General features: G+C 56.8%; 1 protein-coding gene across 4 annotated transcripts; it reads left to right on the top strand.

Moving 5' to 3' along the window:
* Nucleotides 1-148: 148 nt before the first annotated feature.
* POLD2 (DNA polymerase delta 2, accessory subunit) lies at nucleotides 149-18,087 on the top strand. Of its 4 annotated transcripts, none has more exons than XM_045007521.1 (11): nucleotides 149-202; nucleotides 4,018-4,281; nucleotides 10,763-10,884; nucleotides 12,725-12,848; nucleotides 13,224-13,338; nucleotides 14,712-14,937; nucleotides 15,963-16,043; nucleotides 16,139-16,296; nucleotides 16,580-16,707; nucleotides 17,158-17,259; nucleotides 17,816-18,087. In XM_045007521.1, the coding sequence occupies exons 2-11, from the start codon at nucleotides 4,062-4,064 to the stop codon at nucleotides 17,971-17,973; spliced, it is 1,434 nt and encodes a 477-aa protein (XP_044863456.1). In that variant the 5' UTR covers nucleotides 149-202; nucleotides 4,018-4,061; the 3' UTR covers nucleotides 17,974-18,087. The 4 variants fall into 4 exon arrangements, with proteins under 4 accessions (XP_044863456.1, XP_044863454.1, XP_044863457.1 ...); XM_045007519.1 differs by lacking the exon at nucleotides 149-202 and adding an exon at nucleotides 2,282-2,541; XM_045007522.1 differs by lacking the exon at nucleotides 149-202 and adding an exon at nucleotides 2,285-2,541 and having other exon boundaries at nucleotides 14,739-14,937; nucleotides 17,816-18,086.
* The last annotated feature ends 147 nt before the right edge of the window (nucleotides 18,088-18,234 follow it).

Genomic DNA, 18,234 nt, shown 5'->3' with positions numbered 1-18,234 from the left:
TCTGCCTATGCCTAAGGACAGCCCTGGCTGTAAACCTTGGAGCAGCCATTTATTGCTACACACAGAACTAACCAACAGCCAGCCAAAACAGGCTGGGCTATCCCCTAATAAGCCGACTCAGTTGCCATAGCAAAACAAGATTCTATTACCGTGACAACCAAATACACAACAAGATGGAGCTCCTGGAGTCTCTCAAGATAAGGCAGGTTTGCTAAGGCCATGTCTACACTACAGACCGTTCAGCGGCACCGTAAGGTCTCACTCTATGCCAGCGGGAGAGAGCACTCCTGTCTACATAATTAAACCACCCCCAACGAATGGCGGTAGCTGTATCACTGGGAGAGAGACTCCCACTGGCACAGGGCTGTCCACACCGGCACTTTTGTGGGTGAAATACACCCCTGACCGACAAACGTTTTACTGACAAAAGTGCCAGTGTAGACAAAGCCTGATCCTTTCATCATTCTCGTGGCTCTTCTCTGACCCCTCCCCAATTTAACAACATCCTTCTTGTATTCAGGCCGCACCAGCTTACAGCCTCTGCTGCTCTGGGCAGCTCAGGGGCTCTCTGGGGGAAATGCACAGGCCAGAACATCCTAGCAGTGGTGCTGTGCTGCCCAGAGGTCTTTGACCCTCTGCTAGAGCTGGGGGTGGGGAGGCTACAAGCCCTGTGGCCTTCAAACCGGTAGGGTGTGTCCGTGCTAAGCCCCGAGTCACTCTTGTCTCTTGCGCTAACATTCCTCTGCCTTCCCATGTGCTGGGGCCTGAGCTCCCTATTGCCATGAGCCCTTTGAGCTGTCTTAGGGGCCAGCGGATACAGCGTCTTGGGCTGTCTCTGTACAGGGGGAAGGCATCCCCTGAGACAGCTCAGAGCAGAGTGGGGGCAGCAAGCGAGGATCTTCACACCTCACCTTTGTTGCTGCTCCTCACCGTGGGCAGGAAATTCATATTTCTTGTCAGCCCTCCATTAGACAGGAAGTGGCTGAGAGCAGCTGTGAACTAGAGCGCTATGCCCCTGGTCTGCACTGGAGATTCACTCCCCCGCCGCACCCCCCAAACCCAGTTCAGCAATGCTAAGAAGCCCAGACAGGCATATTTCCTTGCCCCACTGTGCTGCCTATTTAGCCTCTGTATGCCTCCCAAGGACTGGCCAGGATTCCTCCCTGTTCTGTCCTCGCTGCAGCACAACCGTGTTGGTGTCACCAGCCCACATCACAACCGACAAGCTGAGTTGCCTCGCAAAGCAAGTAGGCTCACAATAGGTGGTGGGTGTTTGTGTGCACCAGTGCATCCTGGGATGGATCCAGTCCCCTAGCATCTCAGTGAAGGAGTGAGTGTATGGAGGGGACATACGAAGCAGTACCAGCAGCGTGGGCTGTCCCAGGCAGGAGGGCTGACTGGCCAAGTTGAACAGGCACCACTGTGTATAGGGGCCCCTTGAAGAAGGAGAATTTATTGATTTCACAGGCTCAGGCAGAAATTGCACCACATCCATCTCCAACTCGATTCAGCTCAGTCACTGAAAGCCCCTTTGGGTGGGTGCAGAACTAAGTCAATTTAGCAGCTGGTTTAGTTCCACTGGTGCCATTTCTGCGGGGACCCTTCTTACCCATCTCTCTGCTTGTGCACAGATCTCAAATCCTCTGGCACACGAGTGTTTGGCATGTAGAGTCTCTAGGTGGACCCGGTCCAGGAATGTTCTGTCATGAGACCCTCATGCCGGCACCTCACCCCCCTCCCTGTGCGTACCACACCTCTGACTTCAGTTGTTAATGAAGTGTATTAGCGCTTTGTGCTGGTTGCTTCATGCCAGAGCTTGTCAATTCGCCAGGGCATCTGAATAGGCTAAAGCAGACCAAGGCGGGTGGGGAGGGGCACAACTGTGATCTGAATTTTACAGCGGGGGAACTGAGGTACAGGGGGATTAAGACCCAGGTCCTCAAAGATATTTCGGGGCATAAGTCCCATTGGTTTCATGTGCATGTGTACCAGGCTGGCACAGGGACCCGGTTCTGCATGCTTTTGCTTGACAGCGTAGACCTCTTGCTGTGCCTGGGTAACCAATTTGGCTAGTCAGCTCTCCTCCAGCCTACTGCTTCGTATGTCTCCTCCATACACTCACTCCTTCACTGAGACGCTAGGGGACTGGATCCATCCCAGGATGCACTGGTGCACACAAACACCCACCACCTATTGTGAGCCTACTTGCTTTGCGAGGCAACTCAGCTTGTCGGTTGTGATGTGGGCTGGTGACACCAACACGGTTGTGCTGCAGCGAGGACAGAGCAGGGAGGAATCCTGGCCAGTCCTTGGGAGGCATACAGAGGTTAAATAGGCAGCACAGTGGGGCAAGGAAATATGCCTCTCTGGGCTTCTTAGCATTGCTGAACTGGGTTTGGGGGGTGCGGCGGGGGAGCGAATCTCCAGTGCAGGCAAGGGGCATAGCGCTCTAGTTCACAGCTGCTCTCAGCCACTTCCTGTCCAATGAAGGGCTGACAAGAAACATGAATTTCCTGCCCACGGTGAGGAGCAGCAACAAAGGTGAGGTGTGAAGATCCTCGCTTGCTGCCCCCACTCTGCTCTGTGCTGTCTCAGGGGATGCCTTCCCCCTGTACAGAGACAGCCCAAGGCGCTGTATCCGCTGGCCCCTAAGACAGCTCAAAGGGCTCATGGCAATAGGGAGCTCAGGCCCCAGCACATGGGAAGGCAGAGGAATGTTAGCGCAAGAGACAAGAGTGACTCGGGGCTTAGCACAGACACACCCCACCGGTTCGAAGGCCACAGGGCTAGTAGCCTCCCCACCCCCAGCTCTAGCAGAGGGTCAAAGACCTCTGGGCAGCACAGCACCACTGCTAGGATGTTCTGGCCTGTGCATTTCCCCCAGAGAGCCCCTGAGCTGCCCAGAGCAGCAGAGGCTGTAAGCTGGTGCAGCCTGAATACAAGAGGGATGTTGTTAAATTGGGGAGGGGTCAGAGAAGAGCCACGAGAATGATGAACGGATCAGGCTTTGTCTACACTGGGGACTTGGCAGAGCCATGGCAGGGGAGTAACCTCCCCATGGAGCTCGGGGCACGTCCACCCCCAGCCAGGGCCCCCACCGGGCAGCCGGTGCACTTGGCCGGGGGGGGGGGGGCTGGCCGGCCAGGGGAGGGGGGGATCCTAGGAGCCAAGCTGGGACACGCCTGGGAGCCGCCTCTCTGTGGGGTTCGGGGTGGGGGGTCTGTCTAGCACCCCGGGGCCCGCCCGCCCAGGGAGCCCCGCCCCCACAGGAGCCCCACCCCTGGAGGCGCGGCCGGTTTCCCGGGAGACGCCAAGCTCCTTTGGCTACGTCAGTTCCGCCCGGCCCTTCTGCTTCCGGGTTACGGCGTTGGCGCCTTTTCCATCTCGGGCGGCGCTGCCGCTTGCCGGGTGCTGGCCGTGACCTCTGACCTCCTTAGTCCTGACCCCTGACCCCGTCCACCCCTGGCGCTGGTAGCCCGGGAGTGAGGGGGCCCGGCAGAGCGGGGGGAGGGGCTGCCCCTGGCAGGTTCGTCAGCGCCCTAGAAACCTGCGTCTGCTCCCCATGTATTGGGGGGGCCACCCGGGGAGCGGGGGTTGGGGGGGGCACGTGTCACCCCAGGGGCTGGACTGGGGGGGGCACCTGTCACCGCAGGGCTTGGGGTGTGGGGGCCGGAGTTTGGGGGGCCACGTGTCACTCCAGGAGGTGCGTTGTGGGGATGCTGGAGTTTGTGGGGGGGCATGTGTAACCGGGGAGCAGGGGATGGTGAATTTGCGGTGAGTATGTGTCACCCCGGAAAGTGGGGGATGGTGGGATCGGGGAGGGGCATATGTCACTCCAAGTTTGAAGAATGGCGGATGTCAGGGGCATGCATGTCACTCCAGCGGTTGGGAAGCAGGGGATGGTGGAGTTGGGGGTGGGGGGAGTACATGTCATCCTAGGAGCTGTGGAGTGGGTTTGGGGGATCAGGGACAGGGAGTGAGTGAAGCTGTTCGTAACAGGACTTGTCATCTTCCTAGGTGGAGAATTGTTGGCCCCGCCAGGAGCCCCTTGATTGCCAGCCATGTTCTCAGAACAGGCAGCTCGCACCGCCCAGGGCCTGCTGGCGCCACCATCAGCAGAGGCCTCCACGTTTGCCAGAGTGCCTATCTCCACATACACTAACTGCTCCCAGCACTTCAGGCTTGGGGAGCGTAGCTTTAATCGCCAGTATGCGCACATCTACGCCACTCGCCTTATTCAGATGAGACCCCTATTGCTGGAGAGAGCCCGGCAGAAATGGGGTGAGTTCGTTTCCACAAAATACCTTTGTCTGGTTAACGAGGTGACGGTAACATCCTAGGTAAGGAGAAAATTCCCAGAATGGTGTCTAGCTGCCTGTCCTTAGCATATGCGCAACATGCCTCAGGTGGCACATGGCCAGGATTCATCACTGAATTTGGTCTGCTGGTTGAATCATTAGCTTCCCCGGCTTGGGCCGGGTACTGATGGGGAGTGTGATGTGAACGTTGATCCATGCCCCTCGCTGCCTGCCCTGAAACCTGCCTTTGGACAACAGCTGAAACTGAATCCCCGTGTCATACCCCACTTGCCAGGCGGTGGGGGAAATTGTTGTTTGCTGGGAAGCCGTGTGCTGTCTCTCTGTATTTTGAAGAACACGGAGAGCTGTTTCTAAGCAAAACAAAATTCCAAGCAGTTGAACCATGAGGAAGTTTTGGCATGTCCTAGAAAACGCTTTGTCTGCCCTGAATTCCAGCCCTGCTCCTGTCAGGTTAGGGACTCGCTCCAAAGGTTTAGGGTGTCTAGCACATCAGCTCAGTGGGAAGACATCTACCATTGCCAAGCAGTGATTCTGGACTGGAAACGCTTTCGCTGTGCCCGCTAAAAAGGAGGCGTGTGTTCCTGAAACAAAAGTTACATTCAGGTAGCATTAAGAGTCTAAGATGGGCACTCGGTAGCCAGGAAAGATTGTTATGGAGTATGTTTCCAGCAGAGTGCTGGGCGTGTGAGCAAGAGACCCCGTGGGCTTGGTGATTGCAGGTTCAAGTGGTCATTTCCTTGCTCCTGTGGGCTGCATTGCTGTTTACTGATGGAATTACTGTACCTGAATTAGTTTCCTTTCGAACATGTAACTGCTGTAGCGTGTCAGAAGTCAGCCCTAAACTGATGTGCAATAGCATAACTGGCAGGTACCCTCCTTATTGCGCTGTATGATGCAAGCGCCTGCAGATGCCAGAACTCGCTGGCTAAAGATAAATAACTGGCTCCTTTTTGGAAGACACTGGCCAATGTGTGACTCCCCCATAACTAGGAGAACATGATTAATGATTGTTATAGAATTTCATGCCATCTGGCCAGGTCAGCTTCTTGGTTTGCTTTTGAATTCCTTCTGTAGGGGGGTTTAAATCTTTTTTACGGGGCCCTGTGCTGTGCTGCCATACAAACCCCCTCCCAGAGTTGTGCCCACCTTTGAAGGTGTTGCACTATTGCCCACTCTCTCAATGTTATTGTGCAGCTTGCAGTATTTAGTGTTTTCCTTGAAGCCCCAGCTCCTGGAGGCAGGTGATTATGTGAGAATCCCAGCTTTCATTTAAAAGAAAAACAAAAATGGTTGCAGAGAAAAGCTTGAAATGTGACTGCTAAAAGCTCCAAACAAAGGGTCAAGGAAACAGCCCAGATTGTTTTTCAAAAAGTCTCATGATTTTGAGGTGGGAGGGCTGGTTCATGATTTTTGCTCTTTTGGAATTGGTGATGCCTTGGGTTATTTTGTAGCAAATAATACAGCATTTGGCTTGTGATACTGGTAGACAGGGGGAGATGATGTTTGCTAGATGTTAAAGGTCACGTTCAGAAGACAAAGGAATAGCCGGGGAATTCATACAAAGTGCTTCAGTGTCCTGTAACGGTGTTGAAATTGCTGGCTCTGGGGTATGATGATAGAGTGGAGTGTTTTATTGCTAGGCTGCTGATGGTCTGAGTCCAGCCCAGGCATGAGCTGTTTCTATCAGGTAGCTTTTCGTTGGCCTGGGTTAAATGAGTTGATTATCTCAGGACACTCACTAGTGGGCAAGTGTCTCCATCAGAGCAGCCCTCCCCCAGTGGTCACTCATGGAAGCCCCTGGTTGGCAGCCAGGTCGAGGGTGGAGGATGAAATCTCCTGTTATCCCCAATAGCCTGTGATGGGACACTAGATGGGGCGGGCTCTGAGTTACTACAGAGAATTCTTCCCCAGGTGTCTGGCTGGTGGGTCTTGCCCACATGCTCAGGGTCGAACTGATCTCCATATTTGGGGCTGGGAAGGAATTTCCCCCCGGGTCAGATTGTCAGAGACTGTGGCGGGAGGTTGCCTTCCTCTGCAGCATGGGGTACAAGTCACTTGCAGGCTTAAACTAGTGGAAATAGTGGATTATCTGTAACTTGAAATCATGATTTGAGGACATCAGTAACTCAGCCAGAGGTTAGGGGGCTTTTTCAAGAGTGGGTGGGTGTGGTTCTGTAGCCTGCGATGTCAGACTAGATCATAATGGTCCCTTCTGACATTAAAGTCTATGAATCTATGAGTTACCTCTGTGAAGTGGTGGGTCCCTCTAAGTGTGCTGGTCAGGGCCAGTTTGGGGCAGGAAGCCTGTCTTGCGCTCTGTGCTGTACCTGCCCTGCATGGGGATAGGCATGGCTTGACTCTCCTGGGCTGCCTCTCCAGCCCCTGGCACTAGCAGTGTATTCAAACTCTCACATAAACAGCAGAAGTGGCATCTCTCAGCAAAGTGCAAACTAACACTGGGGAGCAGTGTCCTTCCATCCTTGTTAGTTAGAATTCTTGCTGAACCTAGGGCTGTGGCTAGGCTGCCCCAAGTCCCTCCCATACAAGAATAGCTGTCCTGGTATAAGCACCTTTATGCCAATGTAACTGCATCCACACTAGTGGAGGCTGTACCAGTGTAGCTATCCCGGGGTAGTTAAAGTGCTGCAGTGTTTGTGTGTCGGCAGGATTCGAGAGAGACTAACAAAAGCAAAGCTGCAGGCAGTCTCTCCAAACCACTTCCCCTCTCAACTAATCAGTTTCCACTTGGTTGATATGTCTGGGCTCATAAGCGTTCTCATTTTGCAGTTGTCTGTACCCTCCTGTGGCAGGCACAGCCTTCATTCTAATGTGAAATGAGCTGAGAGAACCTTCCTAGCAGGAAAAGAACAAAGGCCGCCTCCTCCCCAGGCTTTCTTCACTCATCAGGCACAACCACCTCCTCCTCCCTACATGCACGCACCCTATGGTGGGTTCCCTTTGAAAATAAAAGGGTTAATGCCAAGAGTGGGGGAATCCCTGTGGGAGGCAGCAGCAGCCAGCCAGGACTAATAACTGGTAGCACCTAGGCCAGTCTTAGACCATGTGCTCGGCCCCGAATAAACACAGACTAAAAAGACAAGCTCTTGCCGTAAACAGCTGCAGTCTAAGACCAGACACAGCAGGTGATACAGTCAGACTGGGGAGCCCAAGAAAACAGGGAGACAATCCAGTATAAAAGTAGGTTTAGGAGTTTATCTCCCAGGGCTTATCTACACTTGGAAATGTACTGAAATAGCTAATCACAAAACCCACGAAAGCTCATGCTCCAATACACCTGTTAGTCTTAAAGGTGCCACAAGACTCTCTGTTGCTTTTTACAGATCCAGACTAACACGGCTACCCCTCTGATACTAATCAGGAATAATCATTCTGGAATGACTCCCCATGTGGGCCCGCTTATTCCAGAATGCGAGTGCCTTCCTTCAGTTTAGCTTCCAGAATGGATTCTGTTTTGGAAGGGGGTGAAGTTAAACGGGGGGAAAAGGCACTTGTGTTCTGGATTGTGTGTCCCCCCCCACGTAAGGAGTTATAAACAAGCCCATCCTTCATCTCCATGTTAGCCAGCCTCAGCCTTAATCAGCTCATGAAACCCTGACAGCTCCCAGCCTGAGAGTCTGGGTGCAGCTAGACTAATGTTTAACCTTTCTGTAGTGCCTTGTGTCTGAGACTCTTGCAGTGTGTTCCCCTACAGATGCCCTTGAGCCCCTCCCTGACTTCCTTGGGGAAGAACAGAGGCCGGATGCAAAGGGAAATGACCCAGAATCAGCCTCCGAGTCTAGATTAGCTGAGCCTCTCGTGGAATTTCTATTTCAACATTTGTCTTGGAGCCTGAGGAATTTTTTTTTTTTTTTAACTATCCTGTTTAGGCTGCGCAGGAACTAATGGAGTTGAAGTGCAGTCACAGTGCTGAGCCCTGCTCTCGGGGAACAGCCAGAACTGTTGTGGCTGATCAGAGCTCTGCAGCCCAGGGAGGGCAAGGCCCCATGGGAAGGACTGACCGTCCTTGTCCTGCTTCCTGGAGTGGTCTTGTAAATCTCTGGCTTGAATGCTGTGTGCATGTGCGTGTGTGCGCTGCCATGCTGAGCCCTGAGCAGAGTTCCGTGCTGGATGGAGGACGCGCCGGATGAGGTTCTCTGGCCTGGTCGATGCAGGAGGCCACTTTAGATGATTGTAATGGTCTCTTCTGGCCTTGAAACCTATGAATGTGTCCTGATTGATGAGAGTTCTCCCATTCCCTGGTGGGCAGGGGGGTGCTGGGTTTCCAGGCCGGCTGTGGCATGCCGGCTGGGGTGTCGATCTACAGGTGAAGCAGAGTTCTGGTTACTTGCACTGAAATAAGAAAGCAAAGGTCATTTGGGGGGCTAGTGATGCCAGTGGCCCTCTAGCTATGATTTCTGACCTTCCCATTGTCACCTATGCTGGTCAAACAGCCCGGTATGTCGGTGAGCAGAGTGGAAAGAGAGCAGGCAGTTTGATCTGTGTGCCCCTGGGATGGACTCAGCTCTCAATGTATAAATGACACTTGGAAGGGAAACGTTAGGGGAATCAGTTCTTCCTTTACTTACCTGCCGAGAGCACAATCCAGATGTCAGTGGCATCGCCGGTACTGACAGCCGCGTTTCCCTAGACGGCTGTGGTTAGTGATATCGTTGAACGTTGTGAGGGAAGTGTAGAATCCTGAACTCGGGTCTTGGCTGGCAAGTGGAAGGGGACCAGAATTTCCAGGGTCTTGTGTTGAATCCCCAGACTGAAGTCCTAAGTATAGCTGTACTGGGTCAAAGCAATGGTCCATCTAGCCCCGTATCCTGTCTTCCGACAGCTGCCGGTGCCAGGTGCTTCAGAGGGAATGAACAGAACAGGGGAATTTATTGAGTGATCTGACCCCTGTCGTCCAGTCCCAGCTTCTGGCAGTCAGAGGTTTTGGGACACCAGAGCATGGGATTGCATCCCTGACCATCATGGCTAATAGCCATTGATGGACCTATCCTCCAGGAACTTGTCTACTACTTTTCTGAACCCTGTTATACTTTTGGCCTTCACAACATCTCCCGGCCACGAGCTCCACAGGTTGCCCGTGTGTTGTGTGAAGCAATACTTCCTTCTGTCTGCCCAGCAGCCCCTCTTGTTGGATGGTCACTAATCCCGACCGCTCACCTTAATAACTGGCATGTCCCACTGCTGGCCAAATCCAGCTGCCAGCACCAGGCTCTGCCTTCCCACAAGTGTGGGCTGGAGAATTGAACGCCAGCTGCTCTGGCATCTGTGCAGTTTCCTTGGCTGCACTAGAGGGCGTCATCCCCTTTTGTTTCAGCACAGAGCCAGAGAATTCGTATTTTAAAGGCCAGGAGGACCCACTGTGATCATCTAGTCTGGCCTCTCCCGCAGGCAGGAGTATATCCCCTGGGGATTCCAGCACCCAGCCCAGGAACAGGTGGTACAGCTAGAGAGTATTACTGGAAGGATTTAATGACTCCAAGGGCCGAGTATTCCCACAGCCCTAAGGGAGGCATTCCAGTGAGTAATTGCCCTCCCCTGAAAACGCACAGCAGTATAGCGATTGCACTCAGGGTGGGAGCATATGGCTTGGACTTGGGAGCTGTTTCCTGTTGTGCATTAGGAGAAAAGGCTCCTTCTGCCCCTTGCCCCAAGGAGCACAGGCTGGAGGTGATCACAGGGTAATGGCCACAGATAAAAAGGACCTCCTGGGACATCCCAGCTCCCGAGGGTCCCGTGGAGGGCTTAGCTGGGACACGACCTTACCCTTGCTGGTTTCTCTGAACTAGAGATGTGGGTTCTGTCTCACGGGCTGGGTGTCCTGCCTGCTGCACTGACATCCTGGCGTGGGGCTGCAGGGACCCATGGGCTTGGACTCTGTCTCCCCGGACGGTGTTGATGCTTTTGGTGATGGCGCAGAGAACTGGGATGAGTCAAAGGCAAGACAGCGACTGGGCACTGGGAGAGCCATTATTACTGGGCCTCTTCGGGGATCTAGAGTTAGTGTTAGCTGTTCGGGGGGCTGAGGGGTTCCTTTCCCAGACACAGAAGAGACAGTTCTTGCTCCCTCAAACCCACTGCCCCACGCAGGTTTGCTGTCTACAGTGCATTCAGGTCTAGGCCCCTGCGGCAGCTTCCCTGAGGGACTTGCCCCGTAGAACAGAGCCTGGCACTCACCAGTTACCAATCCTACCCTTTCGCCCAGTCCCACGCCCTTACCCTTGCTGGTTTCTCTGAACTACCTCCATTTTCACATGCCTACCTCCATTTTCTCCCTTAGCGTTTATGCCCTTCAGATATTTCTCAACCGTCCCTTTAGATGTCCCATAGCCGTGTTGTGTGACTCCTCTCCAGGGTGGCTGTGAGCGTGGCCAGTCCCTCAGGCAGTCGAAATGTCCGGAAAGGCTGAGTTGTGCTTCTCTCTGCAGGCAGCGGCATAGCCGTGAGGAAGCTGTGTGAGCTGCAGACCGCAGAGAAATGCTGCATAGTGGGAACCCTCTTCAAGTCCATGCAGCTGCAGCCCTCCATCCTCCGGGAGATCAGCGAGGAGGTAATGACGGTGGGAGGGGCTCAGAGCCTGGCAAGGGAATCCATGAGCAGTCAGGCTGGGTGACCCCTTTCATCTCCTGCCTGCTCTCAGTGCAGGGGCCCACACCGGGGCAGACCACAATGAACTCCGAGCTGTCCTTTGTGCTGCGTCCTGTCCCAGAGTCAGTTTCCCCAGCTGTACATTTGGCTCGAGGGGGAGAGAGACTCGTTAAAACAGGCGGCTGGGACTGTCCAAGCACAAACCTTGCTGGAGGGATATGGGCAGGGATAGCTCCTGGAACTGCTTCCACCTCTGTTTTTTGAAATGACACCATCCCTTTGCAAATGCTTCCTAGCGTTGCTGTGACTACTGGGTTTGCTGCATCTCTGCCCCCTTAGTGGTGTTTCTGAGTGCAGCTCCTTGGGCCTTTACTTCTCCTGCGGTGAAATCCTGCCTTTCTCCCACGCTTGGCCTGGGCCCTGGGCTGCAGCGCCCTGGGAACCAACCTATGACCCAGCAGGGCCGACTGAGTTTGGGGGGCTTGTGGCCAGTGGCTTCAGTGACCCTAAGCAGCTTCCCTAAACTAAGAGTGTTTTGTTTAACCGTAGGCACAAAGCAGTGCAGAGAAATGCGTATTAAAACGACAAAGGATCTGTTTATCCATTTATCTCGCATAAAGTCCTAGGCAGGCCTGTCTGACTCCAGACTGCTGCCCCGTGGCTGTCAGCCTGTAGCCCTTAACTCTCTGTCAGCTTCTGGGAGCGTGCCCTTCTAACTCTGGTTGGGAGCGATCTTTGTTCCCCTATGTTGACAAGCTTGGACTCCACTCCTAACCCATTCCTTCCTTGACAGATTACTCCGACTCGCTCAGCAGGGGGCTGGAGGTAGAAACACCCAAAGTTACTCATCCTGGCTGTCCATCAGTCGCCTGTCTGCAAACAGCCTCTTTGGCAAATGTGCTTCCAGCACTACTCAGGCTTGGCATGTCCATCCTTCCGTAGATGGAGCTAGAGAGGCAGACGGGCCAAATTTGACTGGCGTTCTGTGGGGCGGTGGGGGCAGGTAGATGCACTAGACCTGCATGGCACTGACACTCGATGCTCCAGGTCGCAGTGCCCAGAGAGGGGACCAATCACAGCCCCAAAAGACGGGAGCTGTTGCTGCAAGGCAAGTGTGGGGTGGACTCGTCACGGAATTGCTTCCTGTTCACCATTACTGTGGACGCCATAACCTCTGTGCCAAAATCGTAGCCTTATTCACAGACAGCCCCAGGCAGCTCCGAATCCCTCACCGTCACATCCAAACGACTTGGCCAGGGCTCAGCCACTGGGAAGGGGAAGATCTTTGCTAAGGAATAAAGCTTGCAGCCTTTCTGCCAACTCTAGGCAAACAGAGCAGTGCTCCCCCCTGTGTAATGATTGCAAAGACATATTCTAAGGCTGTCAACGGAAGGCTTTCTGGCAGACGGTACCACCAGGATGAGTAACATCCTCCTTGGGTAGGTCTCCAAGTTATTGTTTGCATGTCCTCTGCACCAGAAAACTGTGCGGAGAAAACATGTGTCAATGATAATTTGCACCTGGGTAGCAAAGACTGTTTTGCCGAGACCCTGGAAAGTTCCTGCAGCTCCAGCAAAACAGGGTTAGTGGCTCGGTACCAAAGCTTTGCCTTCTGCGAAGAGCGTGGCTTTAAAAAACAGGCCACTGCGCTTGAGTTGCTGGGGCCCATGTTTCATGTGCAGGAGCCTCCATTCGCTCCTGGACTCTGCTCATGCGTCTGCTCTGCTTGATGGCGGGGGAGCCTTTGGGGCCGTTCACACTCTGTTCCTAGAGCGTGCCAATGGCCTGGCTTGTCTCCACAGCACAACCTGCTGCCACAGCCTTCCCGCACCAAATACATCCACCAGTCGGACGAGCTGATCCTGGAGGATGAGCTGCAGCGGATCAAGCTGGAGGGAGCTGTCGACATTCAGAAGCTGGTGACAGGTACGGCGCGCCGGAGCTGCCACAGTCCCATGCAGCCAGCCGGGCTGGGGTGCCAATGCACTGAGACCAAACAGCTCCTGGCCCCCCTGTGCCAGGCTGTAGGCCCTTCCCTCCTCGAGACCAGACGGGTGTGTGCCAAGTACTAAATGCCCTGGCAACATCAGCAGAGCTCCCTGTCCGTGGCAGGGGGTGGGAGGCGTGGAGGAGGGTAGCTCACTTGGATCCAGGATGGGCTCTTCTCCCTTCCTGGCATCCTGAGTGACGAGAGCAGAGGCCTCGGTGGAGCGCAGCGGGTACTGTGCGTGGCCCTGGCTTCCCGCAGGCAGGCTGGGATGGACCTGCCTAATGCTGCTTCTCCCTCGTGCTGCCGCTCAGGGACCATCCTCGCCCTCTACGGCTCGGAGAGAGAGGACGGCAGGTTCGTGGTGGAAGATCACTGCTTTGCCGACCTGCCCCGGCAGCTGCCCCGGAGAGGGCCCAGCACCGACAGGTGAGGCAGCCTCCCTCGAGGCACCCTGCCAGGAGTGTGAACATGGAGCAGTGCCAGCCATGAAGGGGTGGCTCTGGCCTGACTCCCCTTCTCTGTAGTGCAGGGGTGGCAGTAGATACCAGGCCTCTAAGCCAGGGGTGGTGAAGCAGCTGAGGGTGCCCATTGCACAGGGCTTTGCAGAGGCTCTTGCATCCCATCCCTCTGCGCCCGGCCTGCCATGCCTGTTCCCTGTGTCGGGACGGGAAGGCCCAGGCAGGTAGGGGCAACATGGCCTGAAGTCCATTGCTGCCTCGTCTCCCAGTGCAGAGTGGTGCTTCCCCCTCCCTGCGAATGGCTGATGGAGTTGGGGCTCCGATCCCCTTCCCCAGGTGCCCACTGCTGATGCCAGCACTACCGTCACCTGCTGCCCTGTGACAGGGGTGTCACGGAGTCCCCGGGCGATGCTCTGGAACTGCTCCCTACGAAGCCAGTCAAGACTCTGGTGAAGTCTCCTCTCTGAGAGCAGACTGTCTTCAGGGCAAGCAGCTCACACGGCTTCACCTTCCTGGGTCTGACCTTGGAGCATTCAGCATCCTCTGCCCCGCCCTGCGCTTCCCCCAGCAAGTCTGCCCAGGCGGGGTCCTGGGGAATCCAGAGGGTCCTGCACACACCCCCACTTTGCAGTCAGACGTGACTCTCAGCCAGCCAGTAAAACAGAGGTTTATTAGATGACAGGAACACGTCTAAACCAGAGCTTGTAGGTACAGAGAACAGGACCCCTCGGCCGGGTCCATTCTGGGGGGCAGTGAGCCAGACACCCACGTCTGCCCTCACTCCATGTCCCCAGCCAGCTTCAAACTGCCTCCCTCTCCAACCCCTCCTACTCTGGGCTTTGTCTCTTTCCTGGGCCAGGAGGTCACCTGATTCCTTTGTTCTCCAACACCTTTAGCTATCACCTTGCGGTGGGGGGAGGGCCCAGGCCATCAGTTGCCAGGAGACAGAGTGTCGGACACTTATGTACACTGGCCCTTTGCTCTGCAACAATTACACCCCCTTATCCCACCACCTAGAGACTTAAGAAATGCATTGGGGAAACTGAGGCACCCCTACGTTATTCAGAGGAAACATTAAGAGCAGTCCCAGTTCGTCACAAGGGGACGGTCCCAGACACCCTGCAAGGGTCGGCCCTGCCAGCGTTCAAACCCTGCAGCGTCGCTGGTGCCTTCCAGCTCTCAGGCCTTTGCTGGGTCTGCTTGACCTGAAATTGGCCTTGAACTCTGCAGCTTCATCTCCCTTGTGTGCTCTCCTGCTTGGTAACGATGGCCTGGCTACCATGGCGAGGCACTGTACATGCCTAGGTAACACGCCCACTGCCCGGGTGTGCCGGATGGCAGGGCACCCACCTTTGCTTTGGGCCACAGGTTTGTCTTGCTGGTGTCAGGCCTGGGCCTCGGCGGCGGGAGCGGTGAGAGTTTCCTGGGCATGCAGCTGCTGGTGGACGTGGTGACGGGGCAGTTGGGGGCTGAGGGCGAGCAGAGCTGCGCGGCGCAGATCTCCCGGGTCATTCTGGCAGGCAACCTGCTCAGCCAGAACACGCAGAACAAAGACACCATCAACAAGGTGAGGGCCCCCAGGGCGCCCCGTCAGCCTGCTGGCACCAGCTGGCAGCCCCAGTGCAGGGGGCAGGTGGACGCTACCTATGATGCACTGGTTGCGTGGGTCAGTGGAGGCTTCTCGGTCTAGTGCTTTTCCCCAGCACTGAATGCATCTGTCTGCTCCGAGTGGTACTTGCATGGGCAGGGGAAGCGGGCACTGGGCTGGGCACAGGCCTTCATGCTGGATCTCTGGAACGTGCCCAGGTTCCAGGTGAACTAGCAGAGGGACTCGCTGGAGATGCCCCATGGGATCTGGGTGCTGGGAGAGGCTGGCAGGGCCATGCCCTTGACTTGGGGCAGAGGAGTTAGCTAGGGAGCTGCCTGGGCTGACAAGGGACTCCGGGAGAGAGGCGGCTCCTCGCGGCCAGCCCCAGGAAGCTACGCATGCTGGGCACCGCTAGTCGCTGCCAGCTGCCTTTCCCTCCCTGTGGTGCCGGTGACCTGTTGGGTGGGCAAACAGCCCTGAGGGTGGGTTAGAAACGGGCTAGCGAAGGGAGGGGCCGCCCATGGGGAGCTGTGCTGGGGTCTGCATGGTCCCCTCTGCCCAGTAAGGATGTGGGGGGAAGGGGTACCCTCCAGTGGGGTCAAATGGCCAGCGCCCGAGAGCCCAGCCCTAGCCAGCAGAGGAGGCAGTGCTGGCAGGTGGCCTGCAGCGGGGAGGGGTCTGAGCAGCCGTACGGTGGGCGAGTGCCAGGGGCTCCTGGGGGACAGAGCATCACCAGAGCGCAGCCACCCTCTGGGCCCGCAGTGGGAATCAGACCAGGGCAAGGGGGAGCTGGCACTTGGCTCCGCTTCCGTACCCATGTAGCTGCCACGTGGGCTGGGGCTCACTCTGTTGTGGCCGCCCAGCCTGTCCTGGCGCGTGCCCGCCTGGGGCATGGCTGGGAGGACTCCTGCTTCCCACGGGGGGCTCAGCAGGTACCACGCTGGCCCCAGAGGCTGGTATGAGGCGGCTGCTCCTCTGATGCTTCTCTGGACTTGTTCTTGCAGGCAAAGTACCTGACCAAGAAGACCCAGGCTGCCAGCGTGGAGGCGGTGAAGATGCTGGACGAGATCCTGCTGCAGCTCAGTGTGAGGGGGGCCGGGGATCGCTGCTCCTGGAGGGCGGGGGCAGCCGGCAGGTTTGCGCAGGAGCCTGGCTCTGATTGCCCCTTGTTTGCTTGCAGGCCTCTGTGCCAGTGGACGTGATGCCCGGCGAGTTTGACCCCACTAACTACACGCTGCCCCAGCAGCCACTACATCACTGTATGTTCCCCCTGGCGGGCGCCTACTCCACACTGCAGCTGGTCACCAACCCCTACCAGGCCGACATCGACGGGGTCCGGTAAAGCCCTTTCCTTGGCACCAGGGGCGGCATGGCAAACAGACGGGCAGCGCTTTGTGCCCCCACTGCTGGGTCCATGCTGATGCCAGAGGGAAGCCAGGGAAAACCCCACCCCTCCACCTGCTGGGCAGCACAGGGCGGAGCTGGCAGTGGCTTAGCAAAAGGTCTGGGGCGTGGTGGGCAGTGGTGTGGGGCCCTGAGCTGGCACACTCAGGGCTGGGCAGTGGGGGCGGCACGGGGAACAACTCAGCCTCCAAGCAGCCTGCCTCCCGTTGCTCTCCAGGTTTCTGGGCACGTCTGGCCAGAACGTCAATGACATCTTCAAATACAGCAGCATGGAGGACTACCTGGAGATCCTGGAGTGGACGCTGCATGTCGGGCATCTCAGCCCCACGGCCCCAGACACCCTTGGTAAGGGCCTGGGCGGGCAGGAGGAGGTCTGAGCGTGTGAGCTGAGATGGCGCTGAGGGGAGTGGATCTGGAGGCGGTGCTCACACCTACCCCAGGCTGGCAACGGGTGGCCAAGAGCTGCCGTGCAGCAGGGGCAGGTGTCCGGGAGGGCGCTAGTGGGCCTGGACTCTGAGCATCAGGTCCCAGCCCTGCTGGCTCTGAGAACGACAGCAGAATGAACCCGAGGGTATGGAGGGGTCTGGCCTAGGGGGTCCCCGGGGAAGCACAACACCCTGTTTCTCTGCATCGCCCCTGGAGCTGGGAGTTGGCAAGAGGTCACTGGCATTGGTGGGCAGGCGGCCGTCCTGCCATTTGGTAGGGTGCTCCTGCGGGTGGAGGAGTTGCTGATTTCTAGCTACGCCCTTGGGGCATGGAGCCGGGCGCTCCTTAACAGCCTGCATCGCCTTCCAGGCTGCTACCCTTTCTACAAGACTGACCCCTTCATCTTCACCGACTGCCCTCACGTCTACTTCTGTGGGAACGCGCCACGCTTCCAATCCAAGGAGCTCACAGGTGAGGGGCCCAGAGGCCTGCTGGTGGGGGGCTGCTCCGCGTACCTCGCCACGACAGTGCCGGGAGGGAAAGGAGGCCCCAGCAGTCGGATCCTCAGTGTCCTTGGAGAATGTGGGGTCCTGCTGCTCTGGTGTTGAGATGGTTGCCATACGTGTTGCTGCTGGATGGATGTGCACCAGTGCATGCTGGGAAGAGCCAGCCAGCTGTCCCCTCAGCAGGGGCAGCACCCAGGGGCGGCACATGGGCAGCGCATGCGGGAGGAGGTTGGGTTGGGTATGTGGTCCACTCCCATAGAGTCGGGAGCTGGGCCTCTGTGCTGGTCACGAGCAGCATGAACCACAGTTGGAGGTGACCCTGTGGCTAAACAGATTCTGGCCCAGATAGCAGGACAGCTGCTGACCCCTCACCAGCCCCCGCAGGGTTGGGGAGGGACAGAGCTCCCGGCCTAGCAGTGGGGTCCAGGTGCACGAGCGATTCAGTGTGTGGGAAATGTGGCGGCTCCATGGCCGGGGTTGAGCCAGGGGCCCAGCTCAGCCCCCCTCTGTTTGCCTTGCAGGGGTGGATGGGCAGCAGGTGCTGCTGGTGACCATTCCCGACTTCAGTGCCACCCAGACAGCCTGCCTCATCAACCTGCGCAACCTGACCTGCCAGCCAATCAGCTTCTCCGGCTTCAGCGCCGACGAGGATGAGGGCGAGATGGAGATCAGCCACTGAGCCAGGGCGGGGCAGAGCCGGGCTGCCCACTGGAGGGCCGGGGGAGGCTCCAGCCTGCTCCCAACAGGGCACAAATGGACCCAAATAAAAATACCTCTCCCCTCCCTCTGCCTGCGGCTGCGGTGTTCTGGCGCTGGGGTGGCCGAGGGGGTGGGCCTGCCGGAGGGGCCTCTGCAGACTGCCCAGTTCTGGGGGGCTGTGTGCACCCCCCTCCAGCTCGCCCACCAATCTGCGGGGATGGAGGTGCCTGCACTGGCCTGG

Source organism: Mauremys mutica, chromosome 2, assembly GCF_020497125.1.
Source record: "Mauremys mutica isolate MM-2020 ecotype Southern chromosome 2, ASM2049712v1, whole genome shotgun sequence".
NCBI classification, from domain to species: domain Eukaryota; kingdom Metazoa; phylum Chordata; order Testudines; family Geoemydidae; genus Mauremys; species Mauremys mutica.
Note: the sequence above shows the minus strand (reverse complement) of the source record. Positions and strands in the feature narration are given on the sequence as shown.

Coding starts and splice junctions, on each gene's coding strand:
- POLD2 (XM_045007521.1), top strand. CDS start 4,062: ATGTTCTCAGAACAGGCAGCTCGCACCGCCCAGGGCCTGCTGGCGCCA. Junction 14,938..15,962: donor ACAAAGACACCATCAACAAG/GTGAGGGCCCCC, acceptor TTGTTCTTGCAG/GCAAAGTACCTGACCAAGAA. Junction 17,260..17,815: donor CCAATCCAAGGAGCTCACAG/GTGAGGGGCCCA, acceptor TTTGCCTTGCAG/GGGTGGATGGGCAGCAGGTG.